The sequence below is a fragment of the Dicentrarchus labrax genome, unplaced genomic scaffold (assembly GCF_905237075.1).
Source record: "Dicentrarchus labrax unplaced genomic scaffold, dlabrax2021, whole genome shotgun sequence".
In the NCBI taxonomy this organism is placed as follows: domain Eukaryota; kingdom Metazoa; phylum Chordata; class Actinopteri; family Moronidae; genus Dicentrarchus; species Dicentrarchus labrax.
Window position 1 is genome coordinate 11615345 of NW_026136724.1, and position 16003 is coordinate 11631347.

General features: G+C 40.8%; 1 protein-coding gene across 7 annotated transcripts in view; it reads left to right on the forward strand.

Moving 5' to 3' along the window:
- The window catches only part of grm8a (glutamate receptor, metabotropic 8a), a 444440-nt gene that overhangs the window by 181331 nt on the left and 247106 nt on the right, over positions 1–16003 (forward strand). For all 7 annotated transcript variants that reach the window (XR_007882612.1, XM_051393028.1, XM_051393027.1 and 4 more), the window contains exons 8-11: positions 4832–4971; positions 7788–7934; positions 9596–10017; positions 11240–11606. Coding sequence is in view for 6 of the 7 variants with exons in the window: in XM_051393028.1 (XP_051248988.1) it covers positions 4832–4971; positions 7788–7934; positions 9596–10017; positions 11240–11606 (1076 nt within the window). In the remaining variant the exon portion in view is untranslated. The remainder of the gene's footprint in view (positions 1–4831; positions 4972–7787; positions 7935–9595; positions 10018–11239; positions 11607–16003) is intronic.

Genomic DNA, 16003 nt, shown 5'->3' on the forward strand with positions numbered 1-16003 from the left:
CTTTCTTTGCTCTTCATCTCTTCTCCCCCACCCACCCCCCAGTTGTGCTCTTCTTTTTTGCTTTTTCTGTCAAACCAAGAAAGTTTGGAGTCCTTTCAGCCTCCATGCTATGTGATATTCACACATATTCTCTCTTGTTCACTCTCATTTTCCCTCTCTTCCTTTGCTTTAAAGCCGATTCATGAGTCTCTGCATCTGTCTGTCAGATAGACGAGTGTGATGCTTTCCCACAGACCTGCTTACTCTCCTTTTTTACTTCTATCTTCCTCTGTCACTCATTTTCCTCCATCTTTTTTAGTTTCTTTTCCTCTTCTGTCTTGGGTTGAGGCATTTCTGTTGTCTTGCTCATTTTTATTCTTACCTATCTTACTCTTATTTTTTCTCTTTCTCTCAGGTCAGCATGCTTCAGATGTGTGTGACTGACACTGAATATATTCGAAGTGGCAATGCAAATCAATTCTTCATCTACTTTCCTGTGTCAATATGGCAGTGTCATTCTTATTTCACTCTCCCTACATATGTTTATCTCCAGCTGCAGTCCATTTCAACTAGATTTAGATTCACATCGGTGGCTGTGGCTTCATTGCATGAAATCTTTAATTCTCTAGTAGATATCACATTGCATTAATGAAGCAAAAGGTCACGACCTGTGAGCTTTCCCTGTAAATCAAGAGAAAAGTTGTGAAAGTTTCTAGGTTTCTTGTGATAATTCTATTGTTGATCCCTAAAGGGAAAGCCTCCGACTTTGCAGGGAAGCTACAGAGCGGTGCCTATGGCAGGCAGGGAAACATTATCTTGCTCGAGGACACTTCAGCAGAGCTTATGCCTGTGTCACTACGGTGCCATGGTTTTGCAGTGAGAGAATTGTGGATGTGGAAGTGCTATGTTAGACTACATGTGACTCTAGTGTGGTTTTCTTTTCAAGACTGTTAATTTTCAGGTTATGGCAGAATCATTTTTCTGCAGTGCAACATCTGCCATTGAATAACTGCACATGATAGGTATCACTACAAGATGGTGGACGTGTGTTGCCAGGGCGACAGGTAAATCATTTGTTTTTCAAGGTCAAGCCAACTAAAGCAGAAAAATGTTGAACATGTCACTGCTCCCACACCCATGACACACGGAGTACATTCATGGGTTTAACAATGGTATTTTTTTCCTACTCATCCAGCTGGCAGATGTTCTTAGAGTAAAACAGGAAAAGACTACTTAATTATTATATGTTAGTTCATTTGAGCATTTTTAATAACACAGTAAAATTCCATGTGCCCCTGATGCACGTCTACTATGCAAACATGAGGCCTTTTTCTAGAAATGTTGTTTTGAATAAACACCACAAAAGCCAAATGGAAATTCATTAGGCCAGTTGCCTGTCCATGCATCTCTTAAACCAAAACATTAATCAGAACTGATGAGGGGTTTTCAGCTACCTATTTTCCCAACATAGTGGCGAGATGCTGCCAGCTCCTGTCATGCCTTTTGTATGTGTGTTTGCAGTAATTGCTGCTGCTTATAAAAGTGTGCTGTCTTTATCCACCTTACTCTGGAATTTCCAACAAATAGTACAAACACTATGAGATTGAATAATCATTTTCTACTCAAGGTAACCACTGCTTTCAGAGCTGTTTGCTTTTGCTCTGCATAATTTAAGGTACCTGCCAGCATGTCTCTGCTCCAAACAACTGTTTTAGTTGCTGCATACCTAACTAGCTAAAGAGGGATGATTGGTTTAAAGGGACAATTAGAAGAAAGTCAGCCAATAGGAGAGTGCTGAGGAAAAAGATGACATGCTTATCACTGGGTGAGAAATAAACTTTTTTGTTTTTCATGTCGGCTGCAGACTGGCCACTCATACAGCTGAAATAAAACATACAACCCAGGCAGGTCCTTGTTGGTGAGCCCTGTATTGTATTATCACTGATAAATGTGGAAAATTACCTAATTGCCTCTCTTTTTAGTTGGCCCTGTTTATTTGGGTTTTTGTTTCTTTTTTTCCCCTTAATTTTTGTACTCAAAATGACACGCTGTTTGGATAAGTCCAAGGAAGGTGGAAATTGAGAGAGAGTTTGTGATGGAGGAGGAAGAGACCAAATCTGATTGAGATGGATTGATAAAGCAAGGGAAGAAGGGAGTAATTTAAGGAATTAAGTGAGTAAACAGAGGAAAGCGGAGGACCAAATAAAAAGTATTGGAAGGATGAAAAAAAAGGATGGTAAGAGGAAGAAACACAAGGAAGAGATAAAGAAAGATGATGATAAAGTATGCTGAAGGGCCGTAAGAAAACAAACACTGCAAAGAAGATGAGAAAGAGGTTGGAAAGACATGGTTGTAGTTTTCAGTTGGATGGGCATGAATATTGCCTGTGGCTAATTGTTTCTTACTGGGATGAGGTAAACAGAAAACCCCATTTGTGTTTCAAGTGCACTCATTCCACATGAAGGGAAAAGGAGAAAAGATTTTTTTTTTTTTGTAAATGGATGTCTGGAAGACTATTGGGAGAGAGAGGAATGGTTGAAAAGTTGAGGAGGTAACTTGTGAAGGACTGAGGAGGGTGGTTGCTAACAGTATGTTGTTGCTATGTGGCTACTAGGGCATTGATGGATATTGTGTTGGTGTTCTGGTAGGTAAGTTGTTAGGGTGTGACTTGGTTGTTACCAGGTGGTTACAGTGGCAACCTCGTGTGATTGGAAGGGCACTGCTGAGTGGTTGCTAAAGTGTTTGATGTGGTTGCTAAGGTAATTGGTTGCTAGGGTGTTGCTTGGAGTTACTTGGGCTTGCTAGGTGGTTGCCATGGTGTTTTGATGGTTGCTGGGTCGGGACTGGAAGGCTTGTAGGGTGTTGAGGAAGGTTGCTCTGGCAGGTCATTTCCAGGTATTTGCTGATGTTACAAGAGTTAGTTTTGTGAATGTGGTTGCTATAGAGAACTGCATGGTTGCTAGGTGTATTGTATTTGTAGGGTGAGGTCATTGATGACAATCCTCTGTGCTACTACACACAACAAACATTTAAGTACAGTGTAATTAACAGTAGTGATTGTTGCCTAGCAATTGCAATAATTAAACAGCAAAAATATTCACTTCCAGCACTGGCTATGTTTTATTAAAATAAATGTAATTTGGCTGATATAGAAGTCTGTGAAAATCACACTAATTGAGCCTCTCCTACTGTGGTGCACAGCGAGTTGCCAAAATAACTCATTGTGGATTTTTACTTCCTTTAGGTATTTCATAATTACAGACAAGGCTAGAGTTAGGTTGAAGAAAATGACTACATTGTGTGTGTGTGTGTGTGTGTGTGTGTGTGTGTGTGTGTGTGTGTGTGTGTGTGTGTGTGTGTGTGTGTGTGTGTGTGTGTGTGTGTGTGTGTGTGTGTGTGTGTGTGTGTGTGAGAGAGAGAGAGAAAGAGAGAGAAAGAGAGAGAGAGAAGGACAATTAAAGTGGGATGTTTAATAATAGGTACAGTTGGACATGTACCGATTCTCACAGAAATGGACCTCATTCATAACCTGTGGTAACAATGAGAGACCGAGAACTCTACTTTTGTCTCTCTATCGATTTTGTCTTCCTCCATTCGTCTTTCTTACTCTCTCTCAATAAGACTCACACCCTTTCTTGCTTATTCGCTCTCTTTTACCCATTATATGTACATCTCTCATGACTTATGATCACAACAAGAGAGAGCCTTTACTTCTCTGTCTCGGAGTTTCTCTCTTTTTTCTTTTTCTTTTTTTCTTTTCGTGTGATTAGATTTCTTTCTGGCATATTGTGCCATGTTTTCTCACCACCCCTCCCCATACTCCTTTTAGGTGTCTTTCTCCTCCTTTTGTCTCTCTTTCAGTTTAGTTTCTGTTTTTATCTCATGCAATTCCCTTTTCTTTAAATTTATTTCTGTTGTTATTTTCTGTTGTTTGTACAAATTTATTATATTTATTATATTTTTCCCCTGTCTGTCTGACACTCTCCTTTGTCTGTCTGTGTTTTTATTCTCGTAGTCAATTTCCAATCTTCATCTTCACACTGTTTCTCTCTTGGTTTGCCTCAAACAGGTAACTGTTTTTATATATCCTCAGCATCATCCCACAATATCAATGACTTATAGTACACAGGTGGAATTTCCATAATGCGGTGCTTTCACCACATGCACACTGTAATTGGATTTCCTTTATGCTACGCCAGATTCAGCAATTTGATTTGATTGTATTGCTGCATAAAAGACAAAAGGTGAGTAAGACAGAGAGAGGAAGATAAAAGGTTTGTGTTAAGCCTTATTGGTGGTGAGAAAAGAGAAGGGACATAAACTTATTCATGCATGTGCACATTCAGTCACACATCTCTACAGCACACACACACACACACACACACACGCATGTACAGTACAACACAACATAGATTAAAGACGAAAGGTGACAGTGCCATTAAGTTCATTAAAATTTATGCCTTTCTGCAGAGGCATAACGTGTTATTTCCGATATAAATATTATATTTTAAGCAAACACTATATTGTTCATAATGTTCATATATGTATAGCATTTGGAACAATGTCCTTTTGTGATACCACAATTACATTGCAAGAAATGATAATCATTCCAACTTTTACTGTTTTTTTTTATACCTACAAAATGCAGCTGAAGGAAGATACATCATCCCATATTTGATAAAAAAAAATTGGCCACCACATATCACTGAACTTTTATCCTTTTTACTTTTTGGGAGTCATGGTCATTCCTGTGTTGATCAATAAAGAATGGAGCCATTTGAGAACAGATCGATACGTAATAGTATCACATTAAATGACTAAGTTGACCCTCTCTCCACTGTTTTTATTCCAGGAAGTGCCGGTACACCTGTGGTTTTCAATGAGAACGGAGACGCTCCAGGAAGATACGATATCTTCCAGTACCAGATCACCAACAGGTCTACTGCGGAGTACAGAGTCATTGGATCCTGGACCAATAAACTGCACCTCAAAGTGAGATTGTACACACTCATGCCAAGCTTTCTTGGCATGGCTATTATTGTTTCAAACACATGCTCTATAGCATCAAATATAATTACCAGTTGCATGCAAGAAAGTCAAACAAGAAAGAGTAAAAGCAAAGCAAGGTTGAGTAAAAGAGGTTTAACTTTAGCTACAGTCATCTGGTTGCATGTGTGACCAAGAAGGGTTAATGTCCCCTCGTTTTTTAAGTCCTATTTATTCCCTGCTCACACCACTCACAGGGAATGCAATAAAGAGGTTATAATCTAAGTACAAAACAAAACATATATTATTGCTTATGTGTTTCCAGCTCACTGAATATCGAACCTTCTTTTCCATCTCCACTTGTTCTAGTTACTGACTTCTGTGTAATAAAGAAAAAATGCCTTTACAATAATCCAAAATGCATTTTGATTTGAGTGGTTTATTGAAGCTTTGGAGGCATTATAGACCAAAATCGTTGGCAGAATGAAAGTTCAACATCACTGTGAGCAGCTGCCATGAATTCACAATCCCCTGTTAGTGGGCTGGATTTGTTTGAGTTATTGCTTTCATTCAGACACAGAAGTTAGCTGGAATTGTAAGTGTGAATGTTTTCTTCTTTTCAGAATGCTGAGTTTTGTGCAGGGACATACTCACAGTGACACACACCCACACAAGGTCACTCACACAGTATATACTGTATGAAACACTGGCACCAGAACTGGGGTATACACCTGAGCATTGCATACATTCACACAAAAATACATAAATTAACTGGAATCCTATTGTCTTAGTCTCTCACACGCGCACGTATGCACACACAAGATCCTTAAGCGTGCTGGAGTGCTTTGTGTTATAAATCCACCCAGGACTTCATTAAAAAGGCCAGATGACAGATGAGAAGACTAATAGACACGAAGTGCTTTCTGCCTGATGGACGGCCTGGCTGAGAGAGAGAGGGAGACTGCAGGAACACAAAGGACAACACATAGTTAAGACACACATGATTGGCCGCTTTGACAGTTGACAAATGAACAGATGTATTTGATTTGTTTAACAATTCAGTTGGGTTTGAAGGCACAGTGGCAGATGTAGTGATGGCAGCAGGTGAACACTTTCGTGATCAACAAACTGTTTGAATCAGGGTAAAGAGACCGCAGAACTCTGTTCAACGGACAAACCAGTGAGTTTCGGGGTAAATGTTTGGTCGGTATATAGTGCATGGACACATATACAAAGTTAAGTTGATGTTAATAATTAAAGCACAAACAGGAACTTGAATTTTGTGTTGATTCCATCTATGTGGACAAAAACGGCAGTGTTTCTACCTCCTTGTTTCATTGATTTCAAGGGGAATTCGACCCAGTGGCAGGCATTAAGAATAACTATATAGAAACAACCAGTCTTGGGGCTTCTTGATAGCTCACCTAGTAAAGCTTGCACCCCATGTCCCAAGGCTGAATCCTTGCTGCATTGACTAGGGGTCTGACTCCGACCTGTGGCCCGTTGCTGCTTGTCATCCCTTATTTTCTCCCTTTCCTGTAATTATTCAGCTATCACTATTGATTAAAGGCAACAAAAGCCCCTGATCCCATTTTCTAGTGTAGGTCACAGAAGCATTAATATTAAATTTAGACCGTTAAAGCAGATTCCTATTACAACTATTATTGTGTCGTTGAAGTAATTAATGGAAGAGAGGTTCATGACCGGGCCTGTGTTGTTTTCGGTTGTGCATAATTTATGATTATTGTTAGCAAATAAGGTGTGTATCTGTGTGTTTGTAAATGTTTTCCACATCGGTTAAGGCTATGAATAAGTAATGAGTAAAAGTACTGAATAAACAGGAAAAAACAGAACCCAACAAAAACAGTTTTAAAAGTTTTAGACAACGCTAATACCCTCCTCCGCACACATACGCATATAGAGTACTCTCTTTTTTATCATTACATTATTTCTACTGACAGATATATCTACAGCACAAAGTTGTGAAACAGCCAGACTGCCAGTATTGGTGTTTAAATGCTGAAAGTGTGTGTGTCTCCATATGTGTGTCAATGATCAAATCAAGTCCATTTTCTCTGTCCCTGATGGGTTTTTCCTCCTAACTAGTTTTTGTTGGACTGGTACATCATGTGCCTGTTTAAAACAGTAATGCTCCATTTTACTCGTCACCCTCGGCAACGAGTGAGCCTCAGGGACTTGGTGTAATGACAGAGTTACAAACAGGCACACACATAATGACACATTAAAACGCACACATCCAAACTCGCACATAGGAGACATACGGAAAGCTCAGGGATTTACTATAATGCCAGCATGACATAAGCACAAACAAACAAAAATGCACACATGTGAGAACATATGCGCACACACTCAAAGACGCACAGACGCAAACACACACACAAACACTCACGCACACACAGAAGGCAATACAGATGGCCTATTTGTGCCAGATCTGATTATGGTCTGATTGCTGGCTTCCAGACTAGCTGGTGTGAGTTTTGTGCCTGGCAGCACTCAGGAAAACAATCTGAAGATCTGCTTGTGCTAATTGCTCTCCGAGTTGCCCTGAAGACACACTTTCTGCAGGTACAAAGAAAAGTGAGTGTTAAAGGACTGTTAACACCGAGTAATGTCAGCTTCGGCAGATGGCTGCCAATCTCTGTGTCCCTTAATATCCCACAAGAAGGTGGGATGTTTTGTTTTGCCACCTGAACACACAAATAATTTAAGACAAAAACAAACAAAACTGACATTAGCCATATGGAACAGATCTCATACCTTTATCCAAACGCCTCACTCTCTCCTCTCCTCTCCTCTCCCAGGTCGAGGCCATGCGTTGGAAGACAGGTGACCCATCCCTCCCACCCTCTGTGTGCAGCATCCCGTGCCGTGCGGGCGAAAGGAAGAAAGTGGTCAAAGGTGTGCCGTGTTGCTGGCACTGTGAGCGCTGTGAGGGATACCACTATCAGGTACATCTCTCCAGAAACACAAGCCACCAGTACCTGCTGTTGGCTCAGTTTGAAGTACACCATTCACCTGTCGTGTTGGGCCTCCATTTCTTGTCACACATCTCTGTTCTCTCTCTCTTCCTGGCTGTGTAAATGTGTGGAAATATATATATAATACTAAAATTACCATGGTTTATAGGTTGCAGGCAGTAAAAATACACCTAACACATGACTCAATCTCTATCACAGAAAACATAGTTATTGATTTTTTGCATCATGCACTCGATTTTCTGTCCATCTCGTTTGTGTAAAGAAGAAGAAAAGGGATTTGTTAAAACCTGTAAAAGCCTCCACTTGATCTGTCAATAAAAATGTAGATTTTTACCAAATGTTTAACCTTGGTTCAACTTACTGCAACCGCTCAACAAATAAAGCCACAGTCAGTCCCATTTGTTTGACACCTTTTAATAATAAATCAACTATAAGATTTGTTTTCTATAACAGCACTTAGACATTCGAACATGTCAGTCTCTGCATGCACAGGCTTTCTGACAGCTGTCGCCTGCTTACTTTTACACTACACACGAGTTCTGTTCCCCTGTGTAGTGATCACGGTTTTTTGTTTCAACTCATTTCAGGCAATCAAAAAAATTGAACCACTTAGGTGGGCCATTTTAGATTCTTATATACAAGGAAGAACCCCACAGATGCCATTATAGTAAATGGAAGCACATAATTTGAGGTGAGGGGAAAAAGGGTCTGAACACACATTATAAAGATACATCTCCCATGTTAATTATATCACGGTTGGGGACAATTTGGCAGCCCATCATCATTCTTATTAAGTTAGAAAAATCCATGAGTGAGCAAGAATATGTGCAAAGCGATCCCTCGTTCAGGAAGCAATAAAGGAAAAAAGAAAATATCAGCCGTAACAGCAGCAGGCGATGCTTGTCAGTGCGAGCAATCAATACTCATTTTGCAGATACATGCGTTTGCTGTAAAATCCATAATCTGTTGACACATTTATTATAGATTTGGGATATTACTTGGAATGAAACTTCATATGTGACAAAAACAAGCGAGTGAACTAAAAAGCAAGTGTACAAAAATGTGTAAAATGTGTGCTTTTCTTCTCATTACCCACTCAGTTTATAGAAGCCGATAACACACAATGGCTCGGCCTCAACTGCTTGGTGAATGAATCAGCTGTTGAGATGTTTTTGGATGAAAGCATTGGGGATTTACAGTGTATTTTCTTAAATGTGGGAGCTTTAAACAGATTTACCGCACTTCCTGTAAGAGTTAGAACCTTATTCAACTGTGCTTATGCTTATTAATATTGCACTTGGTTCACCCAGATTTGCCTCTAGCTGGCCCTAGCTATATTTGACTTGGCTTCTTTTTTTGCAATATCCGGCTCTGTTCCCTCCATCTGTCTCAACATGTTCAGAATTCTGTCAAACAGCCAAAAGAATGCTGCGTTATCAAAAGCATAATTAATCATTTGCATGCCTATTGAAAAAGTCTCAGGCCCGAAGCAATAATTGAGAAAATTGACAGCTCCTCTTTGCTAAAGATCAGCTTAAACATCACTCCATGCACTTGCCCAGCACAGCTCAATATGTTTTGATGAATTGATATATCGTAGCGCCAGATAACATCGGACTGTCTCTCTCCAGGCATCTGAATTCACCTGTGAGCTGTGTCCGTACGAGATGCGACCTGATGCCAACCGCACCGGCTGCGTTCCCATCCCCATCATCAAGCTGGAGTGGCACTCCCCCTGGGCCGTCGTCCCCGTCTTTATCTCCATGCTGGGGATCATCGCCACCTCTTTCGTCATCGTCACTTTTGTCCGGTACAATGACACGCCCATCGTCCGAGCGTCGGGACGGGAGATGAGCTACGTGCTGCTGACGGGAATCTTCCTGTGCTACGCCATAACGTTCCTTATGATCGCCACGCCGGATGTGGGAGTGTGTTCGTTCAGAAGGATTTTCTTGGGCTTGGGGATGTGTTTCAGCTATGCCGCGCTACTCACCAAGACCAACAGGATACACCGCATCTTTGAACAAGGGAAGAAGTCTGTAACTGCACCCAGGTGAAGATTACGACCGTCTGTTATTATACACACTCACTGTTCACCCTCTGTGTCTTCAGCACACGTAGATTTCGATGAGTGTCGTGGCACTGAAGGTCGATGTTAGTGTGCATTCACAGGAAGACCTTACCTCCACTTCTTCCTTACTAAGCTGCTTGCAATCATTATTCATCATTTATTTCCCATCCATTATTTATGAGAGTCATGAACTCACACTCACCTATTGTACTGTTTGCACTCCATGTGAATGACTCTGGGAAAGAGCATCAACTAAGTGGCTAAAATGTTAATGCAGTATTTAATAGTGCTCAGGTTCCTGTCCCTGCTACCCAGATGGTCATCTGTTTCTCCTTCAGCACCACCCAGCTCTAAGAGTAACTCTTGTAGAGATGTTACTCATACATATAAAGATTTAGATTTCTAAATGTATTGCTTGTTTTCCAGGAAACACTGGGCATTATTTAGTTTTCAGTTGTTTTTGACTGATGCTCTTTTTTTGTTATACATGAGGGGGCAAACAAGCTAATTAAATACATTAAACAAAACCTGCAACACAATTTTGAGGTAAGGGCAGTTATCATACAATGACTTTCTGCAGAGAGGATTTTGAGGCTCTTTTTAGGTTCTACTGTGTGTTGTGCCTCCAGGTAGTCTGGCACTAAGCTCCCTTTGAGCCCGGGAGCTTGAAGGTGCAGGTTGTTTTCTCACTAAGGGTGTGAGTGACAATACAGCTTTTGTTTTGGGGTATTATTTGCCCTCATTTTTGTCTCCCTGGCACCCTGGATGATCATCACATTTCCTCTCTCCAGTGCTACGTGTTACTATAACTGCTCCTCACTGTCCCTCTTTTTCATTCTTGCCTCGAATCTCATCACTAGCTTTTCCCTGATCTCGCCCTCAACTCTTGGACTGTGTATGGCTGCTATATATGAATATATTACTACTGTGGAGTAGAAAACTTGAATCGACCTTTTATATACTATGAAAAACAGCCTTGTTTTCAGGTTGATGGCCAGGTATTACTCAGTTTTTCTAAATGTATTTGTAAAATACATTATTGGCCAGACATTTTAAGAAAATCTAATCTTGTTGAAATTACATAATGCATACAAAAGGCACTTTCTGCAAATACGAACTTAAAAAAAAAAAAAAATCAACTTCTACCCCTGGCAGTGTTGCTCCCTTACTGCCTCCCCATAATCAGTAATCCTCTTCCTCCCAGGTTCATCTCTCCGGCCTCCCAGCTTGTCATCACCTTCTCACTCATCTCCGTTCAGCTGCTTGGGGTCTTCGTCTGGTTCGCGGTGGACCCACCCCACACGGTCGTGGACTACGGCGAGCAGCGGACCCAGGATCCCATGGCGGCGCGCGGTGTCCTCAAGTGCGACATCTCGGACCTCTCCCTGATTTGCTCCCTGGGTTACTCCATCCTGCTGATGGTGACGTGCACAGTGTATGCCATCAAGACGCGAGGCGTGCCTGAGACCTTCAACGAGGCCAAGCCCATTGGATTTACCATGTACACCACCTGCATCATCTGGCTGGCGTTCATACCCATCTTCTTCGGCACGTCACAGTCCGCCGAGAGGGTAAGTGTGTCTATGTTTATGGAGTTTTTCTTCGTGTCAATCCTACTTTATACCTAACCTGCATACTTTAACTGCTGTTTTTACCATTTTCTTTGTGAACTACAGTCTACAGAGAGTGTGAGTATAATGCAGATGTCTGTACTTCATCCTCATCATCTTAAGGATTTCTGAGTCTGCAGAAAGGATGAGACCATGGTGTGTGTCTGCTAGTCTGTGCGTCTATCTGTTGGATTACCCTGTAAATGACCTGTTTTAAAGCTATTTTTTGAGACATCACAGTCTACAGGAAAGATTACTTCAGGGTGAATTTGGTCTATGTGTGTGTGTATTCGTGCTTGTGTCATACAAAGGTATATTTGTGTGAAATAACACAACAATTCACTGAAAAGTGGGTTGTGATGATGTGGTTTATGGGCCTTCTGGGAGCATGACTCAGCTCTCTTTAGACCATTTTGCAGCATTATTAAGTTTTGGAATCACTTTTTTGAATCATAGATTTGCATGTGTTGCTATGGCAAAAAGTCTGCTTTCTCTCTCCTCGTCTGACAACTTTTTGGAGATCAAAACTACATCTCTTGGCACCAAGAGATAGATGTGTTTCAATTGTAGCTATACTAATGGCTTAGTGTCCAAAATCTCCTGACAATCCCCCGTGAGCACAAGAGGATTTTCTTTCTGGCTGATTGACTGGATCCATGCCTTGGTCCAGGCTTTTAGAGGGTTGTACTGTAGAGCTTATTCCTCCTACCTTTAGTCAATTATTGATGGCTGGATGATGAGAGTAAGATGTAACTTTCACAGGGTGGAGGTGTGTGTTTGTCTGTCTGTCTGTCTGTCTGTCTGTCTGTCTGTCTGTCTGTCTGTCTGTCTGTCTGTGTGTGTGTGTGTGTGTGTGTGTGTGTGTGTGTGTGTGTGTGTGTGTGTGTGTGTGTGTGTGTGTGTGTGTGTGTGTGTGTGTGTGTGTGACGAATTTGTCGAGTTCAGGCTTTACCTAATGAATGATAGTTTCATTATGGATTCACAGTAAATTATCTGTATATGTATATCTAACCCTAACCCAAAAAAGTCACTTTTAATAGTTTTGTCCATTACAGCCAAACTAAGTGAGAGAGCCACACCAAACCACTCTATAATGTACAAGTCACCGCTGTGAAGCTTCCTGAGGTGGAAACTGGCAGATAGGTGCTTCTGGAAGAGAATGGCAGCTTGTGTGAAAAAGCTTCTTTTCTCAGCCTGAGAAGCTCATTCGGCACACTTAGGTGGAAAAACCCCAAAGCCCCACAGAATTGCATGTGAAACAGGAAAAAGCCAGAATTACATGTATGTTTATTGCGTTTAATATAGGTTATGATATATAAGTTGTGCGTTTTCTGGTTTAACAGCTCATTGCTTATGTTCACACTAAGGCCATAACCTGTGATGAGGGGTCACAGGTAGCTATCGCTTCATTTTAAAAGGGTTGTAAGCTAAAAGGTTGGGAGCCTCTTCCTTAGGGAAATGATAATCATTAATGTAAGTGATTGATTGTGTGACAGCCTAAAAGAGATGTCCTTTTACCTTATCAGTTTAGAGTCAGATGGTTTAAGAGGCTTGAACATACATACACTAAAACAGCTAATCTGATTCATAACAACACAGTATGCAATAAAGCACTGTGTTTACTTTTACTGCTAAAGCTGTGGTGGTTTAGTGATTCAATTTCTTGATAGTTTTAACAATAAAACACTTGCTCACATACACTCATTGAAATTCGAGGCATGGCTTCGATTGTAGATGTCACAGGTTGTACATCACAATGCTAAACCTTTGTATAGTGAAAATGTGCACATACATCAGATAGGTAAGTAGTAAATAGACACAAAGGCAATGTGGCGAACAGAAAGATATGACTGTATCATTCACAGGTTTAAAGTATAACATAATATGTGTAATACACACTTCCACTGTAGAGATAGAAATTCAAAGCTGTATAATCAGTGTACAGCACTAAAACAAAGTGTGTCCTTGAGAGTGCATGTAAATCCATCTGCACAATCTCAAATATCAATATTCTGTCCAACTGTGTCATCCTCTTCTACATAACTCTTATAGTTCGCCCTTATTTTGGAGTGTCAGTCAGGCAATTTTCATTTCTCCCTTTCCTTGCGTCTCAGCCCATTTTCCTTTCAAGGCGGGTGCCCGCCTCTGTCGCATGGCAAAAAGCTGACATCAAAGTGATCCCGTCTAATCACACATCAGGGAAATCATACTCTAGCTGGATGTTTCATAGTGTTTTCCCTTTGCTCACTCTCATTTTTTTTTGTTGAGAACCTTCAAGAAACCAGGGAGTTACTGATGCAGGAAGTTTTAAGTGACTCAGTGAGTTTTTTTTTTTTTTTCTTTCTTTCTTTTAAAGCAATACCCTTTTTTCATTCCACCACATTCACACAATTATAGCCTAATAAGGAGAACATTATTCACTTTCCCCCAGACAGAGGCTTTAATCCAGTCATGGGTTTCAAACAGGTGACCTTCTGACTGCCGGCAGCTTCTCTAACCTTTAAGCTACTGTGTGTGAGCGACCGAGAACCTGCGTGTGTATTGAACTGTGTTTGTGAGCTCATGTACTGTAGGTGCTGGTCGTGGCACCTTTAGGGCGCGTTCATGCGTATGTTTGGCTGCCGAAGTCATTTGTGTGTGTTTGAATGCGCTTTATATGGGTAAATCTGGTGTGTGTGTGTGTGTGTGTGTGTGTGTGTGTGTGTGTGTGTGTGTGTGTGTGCGTGTGCGTGTTATCCGACGTGCTGAGGCGTCCTGTCTTACCGGTTGGACTGAGCAGCGTCCATGCCATGTTTGCTCAGCTAATTAGAATGTCCACCAGCGACTTCCTGTGTATTCGCGTTTGAGTGTGTTTGTCTGGTGTGTTGTATTTAATTTGAATATCCACCAGTGCACATTTGTGTGTCTGTGTATGTTGTTTCTAATTGGAATATTCTCTGGAGTGTGTGGCAGCTGGCTGGCTAACAGAGAGAGCAGAAGAGAGGGAGGAGAGAGACGAGTGAAAGGAATAAACAGGTAATGATGTGACTCGCTGATGGGGCTTTAATGAGGAGAGCTCTACCAAGGGCATAGGTTTGGTTTCTGATGGGGGGGAAAAGCTACAATGAAGTTAGTTGGAGGTTAGATGACAACATGACTCACATTATTATAGACCTTGTCATCAAACAGCTATCATCCTCTGCTTAATCATTCTTCAGTAATATTGCTACTAAAACTGTGTTTGTTGGTCTACCGTTAACACGTCACTATGCTGCAACACAACTACTGATCATCACTCTTAGATACTTAAAATGAGCATACCTAGAACATCAGATCAGAGTTTTTCATCTTTTTTGCACAGTTTGTGACCTGTGCTTGCTCTGAAATGTGCTAATGGCTGCTGCTCATTTGTTTTTGCTATTGGGGCTTGTGATGGGGCTCCTCCACCACGTGTGCTTTAGTGCTTCTTTTCAGGGTCACTGTGGTAGATAGCATCTCCGTGGGAGGGTTTTAAACTTTGCCTTCTCTTGAATGAAACTAAAACCTTAACTCAAGGTCAACTTAGTTTTTTTTTCAAGATTTTTCCATCCTATCTCACAGTCTACGTAGTGAGAGCAGCAGCAGCAGCTCCGGTCCTCCATCAGTGAGATGTGTTCAGTCACAGTTGGGGTGTCACCGTACCAGAAATGTAGTAGTCAATATGAATACTAATGACATTCCACAATTTCAATACCCAATTTGATACCACAGTAAAAAACAGAAACATATATATATATATATATGCATTTATATGCACCTTTCACCCAAAGAAATGCATATATATATATATATATATATATATATATATATATATACATTTATATAAATATATTTAATTTTCATGATTATATAATCATTCTAATTATTAAGTCACAGCTCACCATGAACCTGCTCTCCTGCCAGACAGACTGACTAAAGTGGAACTGCCTTCCTTTTTTGTCAAAGTTTTAGTTTTTTTGAGACTTTGTATTGTTACCAGGGAAGAAACAGTCATTGCAGATGAATCCTCCTCCACCTCCTAGCTATCTGCGTGCTAGCATCTAGCTAGCTAGTGCTAAGTCACAAAAAAGGACATGTTTCTGAACCTGACGTGTTGAGACCTTATGAGCAGCTCTCACTGACACACAAACACAGACACACACACACACACACACACACACACACACACACACACACACACACACACACAAACTCAACTTACAATGTGTGTAATGGGAAACAGAAATATTGACTCTAATATAATGATTAGAAATGAATAAAAGTAAGGAAATGTATGGGTTTATTTATGTTTGCAGTATTATTGTCAATGGGTTTTTCAAGACTTCTGTTATTTGCTAATA